Source organism: Salminus brasiliensis, chromosome 5 (assembly GCF_030463535.1).
Source record: "Salminus brasiliensis chromosome 5, fSalBra1.hap2, whole genome shotgun sequence".
NCBI lineage: Eukaryota > Metazoa > Chordata > Actinopteri > Characiformes > Bryconidae > Salminus > Salminus brasiliensis.
The window spans coordinates 24,410,361-24,425,582 of NC_132882.1; the positions used below are offsets into that span (position 1 = coordinate 24,410,361).

The 15,222-nt window shown below is 40.7% G+C and overlaps 1 protein-coding gene across 1 annotated transcript in view; it reads left to right on the forward strand.

The window, feature by feature from the left end:
- Nucleotides 1–15,222, forward strand: part of adamts16 (ADAM metallopeptidase with thrombospondin type 1 motif, 16) — a 73,354-nt gene that overhangs the window by 16,917 nt on the left and 41,215 nt on the right. The window contains exons 4-9 of the mRNA XM_072678869.1: nucleotides 1,296–1,653; nucleotides 4,018–4,220; nucleotides 6,568–6,651; nucleotides 7,120–7,279; nucleotides 11,957–12,062; nucleotides 12,339–12,476. Coding sequence (XP_072534970.1) covers nucleotides 1,296–1,653; nucleotides 4,018–4,220; nucleotides 6,568–6,651; nucleotides 7,120–7,279; nucleotides 11,957–12,062; nucleotides 12,339–12,476 — 1,049 coding nt within the window. The remainder of the gene's footprint in view (nucleotides 1–1,295; nucleotides 1,654–4,017; nucleotides 4,221–6,567; nucleotides 6,652–7,119; nucleotides 7,280–11,956; nucleotides 12,063–12,338; nucleotides 12,477–15,222) is intronic.

Consider the following 15,222-nt stretch of genomic DNA (forward strand, 5'->3'; position numbering starts at 1 on the left):
CCCCAGATTGTCTTTGTTTTAAAACAAAAAGCAGGACATTTGCATTGCATTTTACAGGCCATTGTGTGCGACTGCTTTGCGGCTGATAATGAAAAAGAATAATTGGACCCATATTATGTTCAGAGTACTTTTTTTAGAAAGCAGAAAAGCTGTCATGAGCACATTAACGGTCCAAGAGTAGAAGACTGGGGTCAGTGGAGTTCTTCCTCTGACCTCGCCTGCCCCTCAGCTGGGGGTGTGCAGAGATCTTGGGAACCAAAAACCGACACAGATCCAAAAAGGATGATTTCATCCTTTTGTTTATAAACAATGCAAAACATAAACAAACTGTTCAGCGCTTTCGAATATGGCTCCTCATCCATCACTGCGAGTTTTTGCTTTTTAGAGCTTTCGTTTTCCCCATCCCTGCTCAGTGTCCATACCCTCCTGGTTTGTTTATGTATCTGAATTCCTGAAGCATAATTAAAAGTGCTTAATTAAACTGAAGGAATGCTTTTCTTCAGCCCCTTCTTTCTGCTTTTGCTCATTTGGATTTGGAAGTGTGAAAGTGTTAAAGTTCATGGCATTGGAATTGTGTGTTTAGGCTGGCAATGTGGTGTTGCAAATAGTGTGCGTGTGACACAGCTCCAGAGGCCCAGGGTCATGGGTTCAAACCTCACTGTCTGTATTCACTGTCTGTATTCTTCTTGTGTCCAGGGGGTTTCCTCCCACCTCCTGAAACACACATGGTAGGTGAGTTGACCATGCTGAGATCTGCCTAGGTGTGAGTCAGTGGGTGTTTGTGGTACCCAGCAATGGACTGGTGCCCTGTCCTGAGGGTATTCCTGCCTTGCGACCAGTGATTTCGGGTATTCCTGCCTTGCGGCCAGTGATTTCGGGTATTCCTGCCTTGTGGCCAGTGATTTTGGGTATTCCTGCCTTGCGGCCAGTTATTTCGGGTATTCCTGCCTTGCGGCCAGTGATTTTGGGTATTCCTGACCAGGAAGAAGCAAATAAGAAGATGAATGGGTGGATGGATGGACTGTGTAATTATCAACAATATGATGTCGTGATTAATTACATGGTTAATTAGTTAATGAAATGCATTAATATTCATTGTCAATAATATAATTGTCATTGCATCAGCAGTTTTCAGTTTGTACTTTGTTATGTTTAAATATTTACAAAATATGGCAACAATTGTAAAAAATCATTCAAGGAGTTTCTGAACTAATGACCACAAGAATTAAGCATGGAAGTACCCAGGTGTGTGTGTGGCAAGGCTCTGACCAATATTTGTGTGTGTTTCCCCGTAGTCAGGCTTGATCCGGACACAAGAGGCTGATTACTTCCTGAGGCCGCTGCTTGAGCATCACCTGAGAATAGAAAACTACACAGCACCAGCACACCACCACCCTCACATCCTCTACAAGAGACAAGCACTGACTCACAGAGCCAGAGAAAGAAGAAGTGCCAAGGATTCAACTGAGCCTCAGGAACCCAGTGGAAATGACGGGGAGGCTGCTGGGCTGTACAGAAACAGCAGAAGACCCAGACGTTCTACACACACGCAGACAGATCCGAGTGACCACCCGCGGCACCTTCACACTCACCATAATGACTATCAGCACGGGACTCGCCAGAGGCAGCACTTCTGTGGAAGAAGGAAGAAATGTATGTAAGGACATTCTATATTACGCTACACTGCACTGTTCCATATGGAATACATGTAATACAGTATTCAACATTTTTATATATTATTATACTGACAGTTATCATTTACATACTTTTAATTCCTCTGTTTGTCGTTGGAGTATGCCTCTGCATTCGATCCTCAACGCCATCAAAGCTTAAAATGTATTTAATATAATTTAATAAAAATGTATTATTAATATTCATTTTAGTACAATCGTCCTGTGACTCCCTGTCCACATCCCTCCCCCAAGTCAATAAATTAGGACATAAGTTGCTGCTAATAATAACAGGAATATGTCAAAATCAATTTGTTTAACTTTGTTTCACTCTGTTAATGCTTGCATCAACCCCAAACCTGTTCATTATCTTCCTTTTCCACAGGTTGTATGTAGCCTACTGTAACAAAATAGTAGGTTTGGAAAGCTGCACTATAGGTCCAAATGTTTGTGGACACCCCTTGTGAATGCATTCAGCTACTTTAAGTTGCACCCTTTGCTGAATGTAATCCAATCCTCACAAATCCGGTAGAAGCCTTCCATGGACCGTATAACTCCTTTTTTAATCTTTGATGTCAGGAGAAGAAAAAATGATTGAATGATCCTAATACTTTTGTCCATGTAGTATAGCAGTCCCAGCAGCTGTATTAATAAAGATAGACATGCTATGTAATTATTCAGGGTATGTATGTATTTTTTTCTATTCATTACTTTTTGTGTTTAAAGCAGTACTGAACTGCGAAATTAGTCAGAATGTCTGGGTTAGGTAGCTGGCTTATACAGTAGCTAATGGGAGGCTTCATGAAAACATTTAGGAACATCTTCCCATTTGCATGCAGAGTTTTTTTTTTTTGAAAGCTCAGTGTTCACAAAACATGGACTATAATGTGTATGTCAGGTTAAAATTCTGCCATATGTGAGATTGATATTTTCATATGAAATGTGCATGTTGTAAATCACTACTTTAACATCAATTTGATTATACAATCATTCTAATATTACATTATTCATGGATTGTACATACGTTTTATGCAAAAGATTTATAAATTAGCACCCTCGTTATTGTTTTTTCCCCAGCACTTTCCTTCAGCATCTTTCAAATACTCAGAATTGTAAGCCACTTGATACAACCTGGAATAATGAAAACATGGTTTACCTTGTGAGACTTTTTTGGCCTAAGCCCAGAAGAACAACTTTTGCTTTCATGAAGAACCATGTTTGTGATAAGGATGTGAGAGCATGAAGAAACATTAAAAGACCCCAAAAAGTTTGTCTTGATGCAAAAGGTCTTTTTAAATTTAAAGGTCACATGTCTATTAGAAAAATGGTTCTTTATGGAACCAAAATGGTTCTTCTACGGCATCGCTCAAAGAAGCTTTTGTAGCACCTCTATTTTTGGTGTAGATTACTATAGATTAGAAGCATTTTTACAATTAAGACACTTTAATTCAAATCTAGGCTTAATCTAGGTCCTGGACCCTGACTATTAATGTTTATAGTGCTAGTATTGTACACACACACACTCCTGACTCGGGGTCAATCACACTTGCTAAGTGTTGCCCTTTTTTCATTAAGGTTGAGGTCGCAGCTGTTCATGCGGCAACCCTAACCTGTTTACATTCCCTCCTGGTGACATCATCACCCACCTGTGCTGTGTTTAGTCAAGGTCACGTTACTCTCACCTGCTCCAAGCTCGCACCGTGTCAACACACTGTGTTTGAAATCTGAGCTTCATTCTGTGCTGTCTGACCTCTCAGCGCTGAATTAAGGCCACATTCATCACATCAGCACTTATTAAAGCTCAAGCATGTGACGTAAGAGTGCAGTGTGTGGTTTATGACCTGTAAAGAGAAGAGTATGCGTGAAGAATGTAGGCTGATGTATGGGAATTTAAATGCATGTGTACCTGTCTGTGTTTCCACCCTTTTTTGTCAACTGGTTTGTGTGTGATTGGGCTGCGATGGAAGTAACCAAAAGTGCAGGCAGGAATCAGTTGACCTTGCTCAAAGTCAGGTTTAATGAATGTGGGTATTGATTAGATGGGAGATTTGATGTTTGTGCGTGTGTGTGCGTAAGTGAGTAAGTGAGTGAGTGAATGTAATCCTGCTGGATTAGATAGAGGATTCCTTTCTTATCTGTGTGGCAAAAATGTGTTTGTGTATGTGTTAGAAGAACACAGGTGTGGTTGCTGGCTTGTGCACTTGAAGGCGCTATTTCCAATGAATGTTTACTACCTAGATAAATTGCTATCATTACTATTGATGTGTTTACTTTCCTTCACTTTGTAAACCTACAAATCAATCTTTGCTGTTTTATTTTTCAATATGGACTCATATCTCTTTCACAGATATGCCTAAGCCACCTGAAGAAGACATCTATATTCTACCTGATGAGTACAAGGTCCTCCCCAGAGGCAAGCGGGCTGTGATGTTTCAGACCCCTCCAAAGCAGAAGCTGAATGTGGAGACACTGGTGGTGGTGGACCAGAAGATGATGGATAATCACGGCCATGAGAACATAACCACATACGTCCTGACTGTTCTCAACATGGTAAGTCATAGAGTCCCAGTCAGAGGTTTGGATAGACTCCTCGCAGATTATTACATTTAAGGGTAAAGGGAAAGGCACTGCATGAAATACCACCTATGGAATTCTACAATGAGCACAAAAAACAACAAGGAAAGAAATGTAACGTCATCAGCATCTGAATGCAGCAAAATAGGTGGTTGAGATCTTACAAATACAGGTGGAAGCTGGTGATTGGCTGAGAAAAAGGTGTGTCCTAGAGGAACTTTCACAGGAGTTTTACATTTACATTTATGGCATTTAGCTGAGGCTCTTATCCAGAGCGACTTACAAGGTTACTCGTATTACAGAGGTGGGCCAACGTAGTGTTAGGAGTCTTGCCCAAGACTTATTGGCGTAGCATAGTCGCCCAGAGTGGGAATTGAACCCCAGGGTTCCATGTGGTGAGGTAGCTCACTAGCAGGTAGTGGTGTTAGCTGTTGCGCCACACCAACCACTACACAGTTTTCATATGCTGAACTTGTTAGCTGCTGAAAACAACTCGTTGGGAGGGACATATAGGACAAATCAGGACAAACCTTGCATCACAATAACAATAAACCTTCTTCAGAGTCGATATGTTAATGTTTGCGATGCAGAGGTAGTATGTAACTTTGAAGACTATAGTTACCATAGCAATACTCCTTAACCACTACAGTTCTCTTAACACCATGTAAATCCAGGTTTCAAGGAGGCATTCACAGCTACATAAAATAAGCACTGCCGTGTTTTTTGCTTCAGAAGTTAATTCATGCATAGGCATCAACTTCACTATTTAAATTATAAGCAAGAATTTGAGTACAGGCCTTAAAACTTCAAAATGTTCAATACCAATTCAGGATTAAAAAAATGTTACATCAGATGTTTGAATGATACTCTGCATCTGTAAATATAAATCCATTGAACACCCCCGCGACACACACACACACACTTTTCATTCACTCGTTCACTGACCCACAGGCCCATCCATCCATATGTACATTCCATAGAGTAATGCAAAACATGTTTGACTTGGCTGGAGAAATACAATCAGTGTCAAGGTAAGGTGCCTCCATGTGCTTTCACTTGAAGATTCGAGGACTCAGTTCTCTCTAATAACCTGTGGGATCCAGACCCAGTCCTGTCTGTGCAGGAAACACACAATAAGTGCAGTGCAGGAAACACACTGGCACTGTTCAGAACTCCTCATCTCAACAGACCCTGAGGGCTTAAAACATGGAAGAAAAATGATATCGCATTTCGGGTGGTGGGCGTAATCAGTGGTGTCAAGGCTTAGGTGTCCTGAGCACCCCGCATGGCGTGGCCGCTCAAAAGACAAAACAAGCAATGTGAAAAAGTCTGCGTTCAGGTCCAGTGAGCAGGGTTATGATACCTGAGCTTCTTAACCCTCTAAACCCTAAGCCTGAAAGACCCTTGTGGGTCTGTCCTTGTTATTGACTGTCAGACTCCACTCTACTGTCACACTAGCATCTGATGATCTCTGTCTGTTGTTTGGATCTGGTAGATGGTTTATTTAATGCTGTGACTGACTGGTATGGTTTGACAACCTAAACCAAAAAAAAAGTATGAATAGAAAATACTGACCAGTCCACTGACCATTAATCGTGTATCTACTATGATCTAGGTGCCAGTCTATACAGATGGTTCTGCTGATGTAGAGCAGATTGGATGTTAATTTACACAGGGAAATACTGGACACAGTAAGATGTAAGACTGGACACACGTATGATCAGGAAAAAACTTGAGTTAGTTAAATAAATTCACATTGACTTTTTCTTATTATATATAATATTGATGCGTTTAAAGCTAACTTCAGAATATGAAACACTTATTCGTATATAAGTGGCCTATTAAACTCTTATTAACTCAATAAACGTACAACTCTGGAACTGTCTACAACCCACAAGGACCAAAGCACTGGCATTACTTACTAATAACATGTAAATATGACAATATGTAACAATATATAATGCATGTACCAATAATTATTGTTATATGACAATAATATTTGTCAATTATTAATGTCTTACATGGTATAACAGTAATAATTAATGCTTAATAAGTCGCCTAACAGGGTATGTATGTAAGTACGTATGGTGCATTATTACAGCTAATACTATAGTTATTAATGATTGTCACAGACCTCCCATGATGTACTATAGAATAGCCATAATAGATGAAGCTTAGTGCTTAGTAAATACATCAGTTAGAGCCTTAATTGAACGAAGAATAGGTTAAGCTGAAAAGCTTCTCTTCTGATCAGTGCAGTTCTGTTCATTCGAATGCTGTTCACTGAATGCTGTTGATGCGTATGGCGTCTTTCTTTGTGCAGGTCTCCACCCTTTTCAAGGACGGAACCATAGGAGGTGATATCAATATAGTTATTGTCGGCCTGATACTGCTGCATGAAGACCAGGTGAGGGGACGGCATTTTCAGTCTTATCGACTTGATTATTAAAGGTCACTGGATCGTTCCTCTTTACAGAGCCGCATGGGACAAGTAAACCAGTACCTGCTTTAAAGCAGCTGTGTTCTTCGCTGTTTTTTTTTCCTTACCTTGAGAGACTTGTGTCTTTGGCCCATGTAGCCAGACAGATCTAATTTCAGTGACAGTTTAATTGGACAGGCAGCATACCTCAGCCAGATGAGCTTGGTGTCCGTGCCAGAAATGAGCGTTACTGATACACCTGCAGTAACACAAATGAAGTAGAAGAATGCAGAAAATTACCATTGTCTCCTATTTGGCCTGCACAATTAGAGTCACTTGCCCTGGTTGACTTTGGCTCACCCTGCAAGATTAATTGACTCTCGACTCATGAACTAAAAGAAGGTTAAGGAGGACATTAAATATTGCTCACTAGTCTTCTCTCCTGTCTCCTTTTAGGATGGGCTGGTTATAAGCCACCATGCAGATCACACTCTAAACAGTTTCTGTCAGTGGCAGTCGGGTTTGGCGGGTCGCGAAGGCCGTCGACATGACCACGCTGTTCTCCTCACAGGACTGGACATATGCTCATGGAAGAATGAGCCGTGTGATACATTGGGTAAGGCTCAAACCCCTGAGCCCTCTGATTTACTGATTCATGCTTTTCTGACCATGCCGACTTGCAGCTTGTTGGGAGGTTGGGGTAAACACATTTCCTTCTTTGACAATTATTAATTGTAGGTGTATAATTATAAACTATCCAAATCTGATGAACTGTCCATGATTGGGTGACTGGGGACATGAGGTTTCATAGGATCATGGGAAGTTGAGTTCCAAGATGAGATGGCAGCAGAAGGAGAGTGTGGAAATGTGACTCTCGGCAGATCTTGCCATATTTTAGTTCGTCCACAAATGTTCCAAAGATTTTGCATGTCTTGTCTTTACTAACAAAAAGTTCAACAGCTCATCTTTTTCTATGCTTACCACAATTTATTTAAACTTTAGCCTTTCTTCAGTCATATACCAACTCAGTACCCCATAAAAATAAATGCTCAGAATGCAGAATTTTAGAAGATAAGCTTTCATGTACCTGTCATGCCCATTTGCTCTTGGATGTCCTTGTCTTTTCCTATATTTCCCTATAATGATTGGTGTCTCCAGGGATTAACTTTATCTGTAACCATGGCAATGGCTCTGCCTTGTTTTTTTCTGTGAGAACCATGTGTATCCTCACAGTTCCACCTTTTTTACTTCAAAGCCTCTGGTCTTGACTAACCAGTAAGCTCTATTTGTCCGTTACCTGCTATTCAACCACCAAGTCATGGTTCAAAGGTGCTGGTAACCTGGTGGTTGGGGCTGGGGCTGTGATTAACTCCTCCCCAAACCCCGAAGCTAGCAGGGCCAGACCCCTCAGAAGTACAGGGGAGGTGGAACTAATGAGGATCTCACACCAGCCAGAGGTCAGAGGAAGATTAAAGACCAGTGTTGTGGCTCTCTTAGCCAATCACCTATCATATCTAGGGCTGGGATACAATAATAGGGGAAGACTAAGAAGTTGACCTGTTCGCCTTAATGGTTAATTGTAATTCTTTGAGGTTATATGTTCTCTGCAGTAGCGTTCAGATGTTCTGCCACTATATATATATATATATATATATATATACATGGTAATGAGTATGGGCTTGGTAAAATCATGGGAATGAGTGTAGTGGAACCATGGAAATGGATGTGGGCTGGGCATAACTTTGGAATGGGTGTAGTGTAACAATGACAATTGTCCATTTATCAGTGTCGTAGTGTGCTGTAGTCTTAATCTATCCTTGTTATTTGTTTCCCCTGTAAACTCTATCTTATGAAAGTGTGAATAGGGGGAAACAAAATAAAAAAATATGTATAATAGCAGCATGTAAATCAGCATTATGAAACCAGCCCATGCTCTTCTTACTGTTGCTTTTGCAGATCTTTCTGATTTGGGCCATATTTCCTTGTCAGTCTTGCATGATTTATGAGCTAAATAACATTATCTCTCACATATGTTGTGGTACTTCCATATTTTTTTCAGAGCTCTGATAAAAAGCAAACAGAGAAAAACGTGCAACAGTCTGTGCTCCCTCCACACCTGCCAGAGGCCTGCAGGCCAGACCATGTTGTGCAAGGTGTTCTCCTTTTTATCTGATGAACACACACATCACACATCAGTGACCTTGTTTCAGCCTGGCTTTCTAGGATCAGTTGTAGAGAAGAAGGAAATCAACTGTAATGTTTGTCATTTTTATGTTTCTAAAAATGTGGAAAATCTGAGCGTTCATCTCCAGCAGACAGAATGAAAATTACTGAGTCGTTACTGTTATTTGATAACCATAGCATTTGGTGTTATTATTACAGGTATGGTTTTGTTGGAATAACACAGTGCACTCCAAAGTGCACTGAAAGGTTTCCAATACTCATAATCCACTAGTTAACCCTATAGCCCTACATTACAAACTGCTTAGTGACTTACACTAAATATCCAAATGTTTTGGACACCCCTTGTAATGAATGCATTCAGCTACTTTTAAGTTGCACCCATTGCTTACACAGATGTGCAAATGCACACAAACACACACACAGCTTGTCTAGTCCCTGTTGAGAAGTACTGCCAATGCAATAGGACTCTCTAAAGCAGATAAACATGAACCTATTGGCACAATGCCTAATGCCAGTTGTGGGCTAGAACGGTACAAAGCCCTATATCATTGAGCTTTGGAGCAGTGCAACTGTGTTCTCTGGAATCATGGTGCTGGATCCAGTACTTTTGGGATGAGTTTGGGAATTGGGGATAAGGTAGGGTGATGATCATCCATATCCTGACCTTGGTAGCGCTCTTGTCATTGAATGCATTTAAATCCCGACAGCAGTGCTCCAAAATTTTAGTAGAAAGCCTTCCATGGACAGTAGAGACAGTTTCTCTGACAAGGCAGGAGAACCTTTTTTCTCAGTACCCTTGGAAAAAGCAGTCATTGTGTAGGTGTCTCAATACTTTGGTCCACATATAGTATATCAGGGCTGAATATGCATTTGCCCCAAATCATTGTCCTCTGTCAGGTCTTTTGAGAGGCTTGATGAATGCAGTCAGTGCAGATTTCTATCGACAGTGGCCAGGCAGACTTTGTCAGAGGGCTCAACAGTCAGAGGGCTAAATATGCATTGGACTATGACCAGTGAGAACCTCTGTTTACTGCACTCTTATTGTTCTGACTGATTGTGAGCTTGATTTTGGAAGAAACAGCGAATGAGCAGGTGTTCATCCATATAGTATTATCAACATTATTGCACTTGAAATTTGTGTAGTCAAAATATTAAGCATCACATCAAGAACCAACAGTACAAAACAGGACAAAATGTGAAGAAAATAATAAATCAAATAAATCAATGAAATAAAAAGTAGGGCTTTTATTTGTGTACTGTATGTATTCATTTCGCTATTTGAAACCTCTTATTATTATTATTAGGTGTGAGCTGGCGGAATGAAACAGATCTAGGTGATGGTCTGGGGCATCGAGGAACAATCTGGACAAAACTTGTATTCTTCCCACTAGCTCACAAGATTCACACGTATCGCCCAGACAAACTGATTAAAAGATACCTAAGAAGCGACAGTCATGTTAATATTATTAAAGTGGGGCTTGCTCTAGTCTACAGGTTTCCTGCCCAGGTTCCACCTCTCATGTCTTCTCCGCATTCTTGTTAACCTAGATCTTCCCCTTGTCATCTCTGTCACTTGTATAGGCTGTAACCCCTGTCTCTAGTCGCCCTTCAGCTGAGCCTTGTTACTCGTCTGGGTTTTGTATCACAGTTGTTTCTCCTTTGTCTTTGCCACCCAGTTTTCATTGGTTTCATGTTTTGTTTCTTTTATGTGTTTTTCGTGTAGTATTCTTTGAGGCTGTTTATGTCTTACATCAACATTCGATTTTTGTGATCTGATCGTGTTCAGATAACAATTGACCGCATGAAAAGCCAGGTGTAAACATACCCAGGACGCATTGTGATCACAGTTGATCATTTCAAGTGATTACAGTAAGATCATTTGAACCACATTCGGAGGTGGTCAGAGATAGAGGTCAGAGAATTCAGCACAAGTGTAAATGAAATGAGCTTTTCTGTGCTGGCTTGTATAGTTATGTAGCACATTTCTGCTAAATTGAATGTTGAACATGATTTTTTCAAACAAAACAAATTTCTTGTGTCTTAAAACCTCTGGACAGTTGTGACAATTTGTTGCCTGTTGTAGCTCCTTTGCAGGGCCCCCATAATGGGAAATCTATTGAGGTTATCATTATGTAGAATCAGAACTTGTATCTCTCATTGTTTTTCACTTTTTGATTCTTAACACTGTCTGAACATTTCGTGACATGATAAATGGACCATCAGCTCCAAAATTACATAATTTTACATTGCCTTCCACTGAAAGTTTAGATGGGCGTGACACTTCCTTTATTGCATAATTAACAATCATACAAAATTCATTTTTTATGTGACTTATATTCATACTGATTTTGTTTTCATGTTTTCCTAAATTGTCTGGCAGTTTTGGCACTAACAAAATACAAACATGTGATTTTTTGGCTTTGAAAGATGAGTGAATCTGTCAACATCACTGAGGATCATGTTAGTGATAGAGGAAAGTAGATTAAATGGCAGAAACAGCAGCCATTTGTGGGACTGCAGAAAATATATAATAATAAACAATGTATGTGTTAATGTGCTTTAAATATTTTGAATTTTACCTGGTAACATTGGGGACACATTTTGGTGTATAGTGGAATCCTGTCAAAGTTTATCCAGATACATACTGAACATGAAACATGTACAAAGTGTCAGCTAGCTCTTTGTTTATCTAGTTTTGTAAATTTGGTTCTGACTGTTAGTTTGTTTTCTGCATCTGCCTGCTCTGTGTTAAACTCAAGACTTTATAAAATACCTTTAACTAACTTCTAATGGCTACACCTGCTTCTGTGTTACAATGACAAAAACTATATCTCTCGCAAAGAACTGAAAAGCAGTGATACAGTGGTATGGAATGCGGTCTCAAATGTTAGACTTAACTATATAGGGCTATAGTTGTAAGATGCGACAACGATCAACTGCAGGAGCACACTGCAGATATGGCCGGGGTCTGGGTCTTTCCTGTGCAGTTATGTAATGCACTTGAGTAATCCATTTCTATTGGCTATACGGTTCTGAAATTCTGGATGTTGTAAATTGCTGGGCAGAAGTACAGATGAAAAAGTACTGAGTGCTGTGTGTCTCCCCTCAGGCTTTGCCCCCATCAGCGGCATGTGCAGCAAGTACCGCAGCTGCACTATCAATGAGGACACAGGCCTGGGCTTAGCCTTCACCATCGCTCACGAGTCTGGCCACAAGTAAGCCCTTATTTTCAGCACATCACAGTCAGCTGTGTTTACTGCCATCCTCCCTTTTTCTTGAGGTCAGTCTTCCTGCAGGGGTTTGTCCCAATGTTGTTTGTTCTCAACCCTCTTATTTGGTTCTAAAATCAGAAATTCAATTCAAGTCATCCAGATGTTACAGTGTTTTTTTTCCCATAGCCCTAAAATGACCTCTGCAGGAAGATTGTGTTGACATTTTTTAATGACTAAAATACATTATAATATTTTCTTCTTTTTACTTTTTTACTCCAGCTTTGGAATGGTCCATGATGGAGAGGGAAATGTGTGTAAGAAGTCTGTTGGCAACATCATGTCCCCCACACTAGCTGGCCACAACGGTCTCTTCTCTTGGTCATCCTGCAGTCGACAATACCTCAGCCGCTTCCTCAGGTTGGTGCACATTCACTCTACAACATCTAAACACTTTTGTCCAGGTATTTTGTACCTGCTATCAAGCATATAAATTTATAAGCTTATAAATACTTAAAAGAATGGAATGGCATAGTAAAATAATGAGAGTTTGGTACATGGACATGACATATCATATCAAACATTGTTGGGTCCTCTTTTAAAAGCAAAACCCAGGCTGTAGAATGGGTCAATTCCAAAACCCAGAAACTGTTATGTAATTGTTTTGGCTAATTTTATTTACGCCCTCGAAATTTACATACCACTCTGGATCTCTGGATCGAATCCTGGGTCATGCTGCCTGCCATCACATTGGGCTTGCTCTCTTTGGGTGGTTAGATCACGTAAGTTGGTCGTCCAATGACGTTGCATCAGCAGTCAAGACTATGCACAGCTATGAGGACATTTTGTTAGCAAAACAACCAAATTTATTAGTTACAAAATAATTCAATAAAACAAGGTAACATCATAATTGACTGACATCCATCAGCTGCAGCTGTTTAGCGTTCAAGAAGAACAAAATATTCTTATGATATACTCACAATAACAAAACAAAAATGCTAATTATATTGCGACTAATAGCCTGCATCTTACTAACCAGCCCAACTGATTCTTGGTTGCAAACTCAATCAACAAAAGATGACATTTATTCCACCTGTTTTGCAACCATGATGCGATCGCCCAGCAATATACCCACCCAGACGATGTTTTGCTCTCCAGTAGCATGAGTAATCCAGAGACTAACATAACAGTAGACACCCTTTAGAAAGACTACCCACCAGTCACATGTTACAGCTATTAGCAGCCCACGGCAGGAACAAACAGACTTGTGCTCAAAAACTGTCCGCTCAAATTAACAGCTCTGCCCTTTACACAGAATCCTCTCAACCATCCATCATCCATTCGAGTTCACACGCCGGGGTGCCCAGTGTCTAGACACAGCCTCATCCTTTATAAGTGCTATTCATGGGGGTGTTGCGTGGAAATAGAGCCAAAATGGCCGCTGTTCTGACATGCAGCGTCGGGCAGCCCAGGCCAGTCTCAGGTTTCGTCCAAGCGAGTTCTATGCCTGTGTGTAACTTGACCAAGCCTGCCCCGCCGGCCCTAAATTAACCTGCTGGTGAAATGAAATGCTAAATATCCACTTCCTCACTGATGGGACTGATTTAGTGAGGCTTTCATTAGTTCATACAAACACCATGACCTCACCCTTGTTAGAGCATGTCAGGGGTCTAGTCTATGAGCAGTGAGTGGTATTAGTGAAAAGTGGACTGAGGCTAAGGATCATGTGTTCACCCTGAGTGTGTGTGTGTGTGTGTGTAAACGCTGGTTTTGAGCTGCATCCATAGAAATACATTGGCTTTTACAGTCAAAGCTAAAGCAGTTTTTGAATGTACTTTCAAGATCATAGTGTGTGTGTGTGTGTGTGTGTGTGTACACACAACATCCAATTGTATTTCCACTCAGTGGCCACTTTATGAGGTCCACCTAGCATAAAGGTCCACTAAATATACAATATATGGAGCAAAGTATTGGGATGCCTGCCCCTTCATTGTTTCTCCCGAAATCGAGGGTATAATGATCCTACTCTCTAATGTCCAAGAAAGATGTTCTACCAGATTTTGGAACATTGCTGTGAGGATTTGATTACAGTCAGCGACAGGAAGAGCATTAGTGAGGTCAGGATGTTTTATTAACACATGCAAAGCCAGCCAACCACTTCTTTTCAAACTGCTGCTAGTGTGGCTTTGCTAAGCAGCCAGTGCGCTTGGAGGAAAGTGCCAGGTCACCAGCTCCACTGCATCAGGCGCCTGTGCAGGACAACAATGCTAAAGAGTGATGAGGGGAGCGTGCCAGCTACCCACCCGGAGAGAGCACGGCCAGTTGTGCTTTCTCTGACTCTGTCCACTGATGTCAAGTAGCAAGGCTTGAAGATAGGGGTTTCTAATAAAGTGGACTGCATTCATTTCAGTAAGAAAATGCATTTGATATATAATGGCCCTTTGTTAATAGTTGCATAGAAAACAAAAACAAATAGAAGAGAGAGGAAATGTGTGGTAGATCTGATTTATGAAAATGTCCTACAACTTTAAAACAAGTGCAGATCTAAATGCATGTGATGATTATCTTCTGTGTATGGAACCATGAAGCCTGTACACAACTTTCTCATTTAAATATCATTCACAGATGCCCCAATTTTCCTTCATATGTATATCGTTTACATAAAACGCCCTATATCCTGTCAGTGTTTTGGTAGTGAGCCAATGAAAAGAGAATGGGCAGTGGTTGTCCTCAAAGGCGTAGTTCAGAGTTTAGTAGTGAATGGAGTGAATGAATGAAAGGATTTAGTGTAGTGCACAGTGTGAAATGTTACTTGTGGTTTTTAATGATTTCTATTAGTCCATTCCAACTTACCAGATGTCAGAAAATATCATGAGTATCATGACACTATATTAATGCCTTCAAATGATATGCGTTTGACTTGTGTCTTAGGGCACTAAGCGTCTGATCATTCTCTTGCACTGCCAACCTGGAGCAAAGGTAAAAGAGGGCAAAGAGAAAACAATAGCCAGGTTAACACAGAGCATGGCTGAACAAACTGCTTAAAGGAGCCTGCAAAAAAGAAATCAGAACAGAACATAACACAGCACACATACACACACAAACACTGCCTCTTCTCTCAGTCGCACGCTTCTGTCCCCTCTCTCTCCCAAAAGGGAAGCAGAAA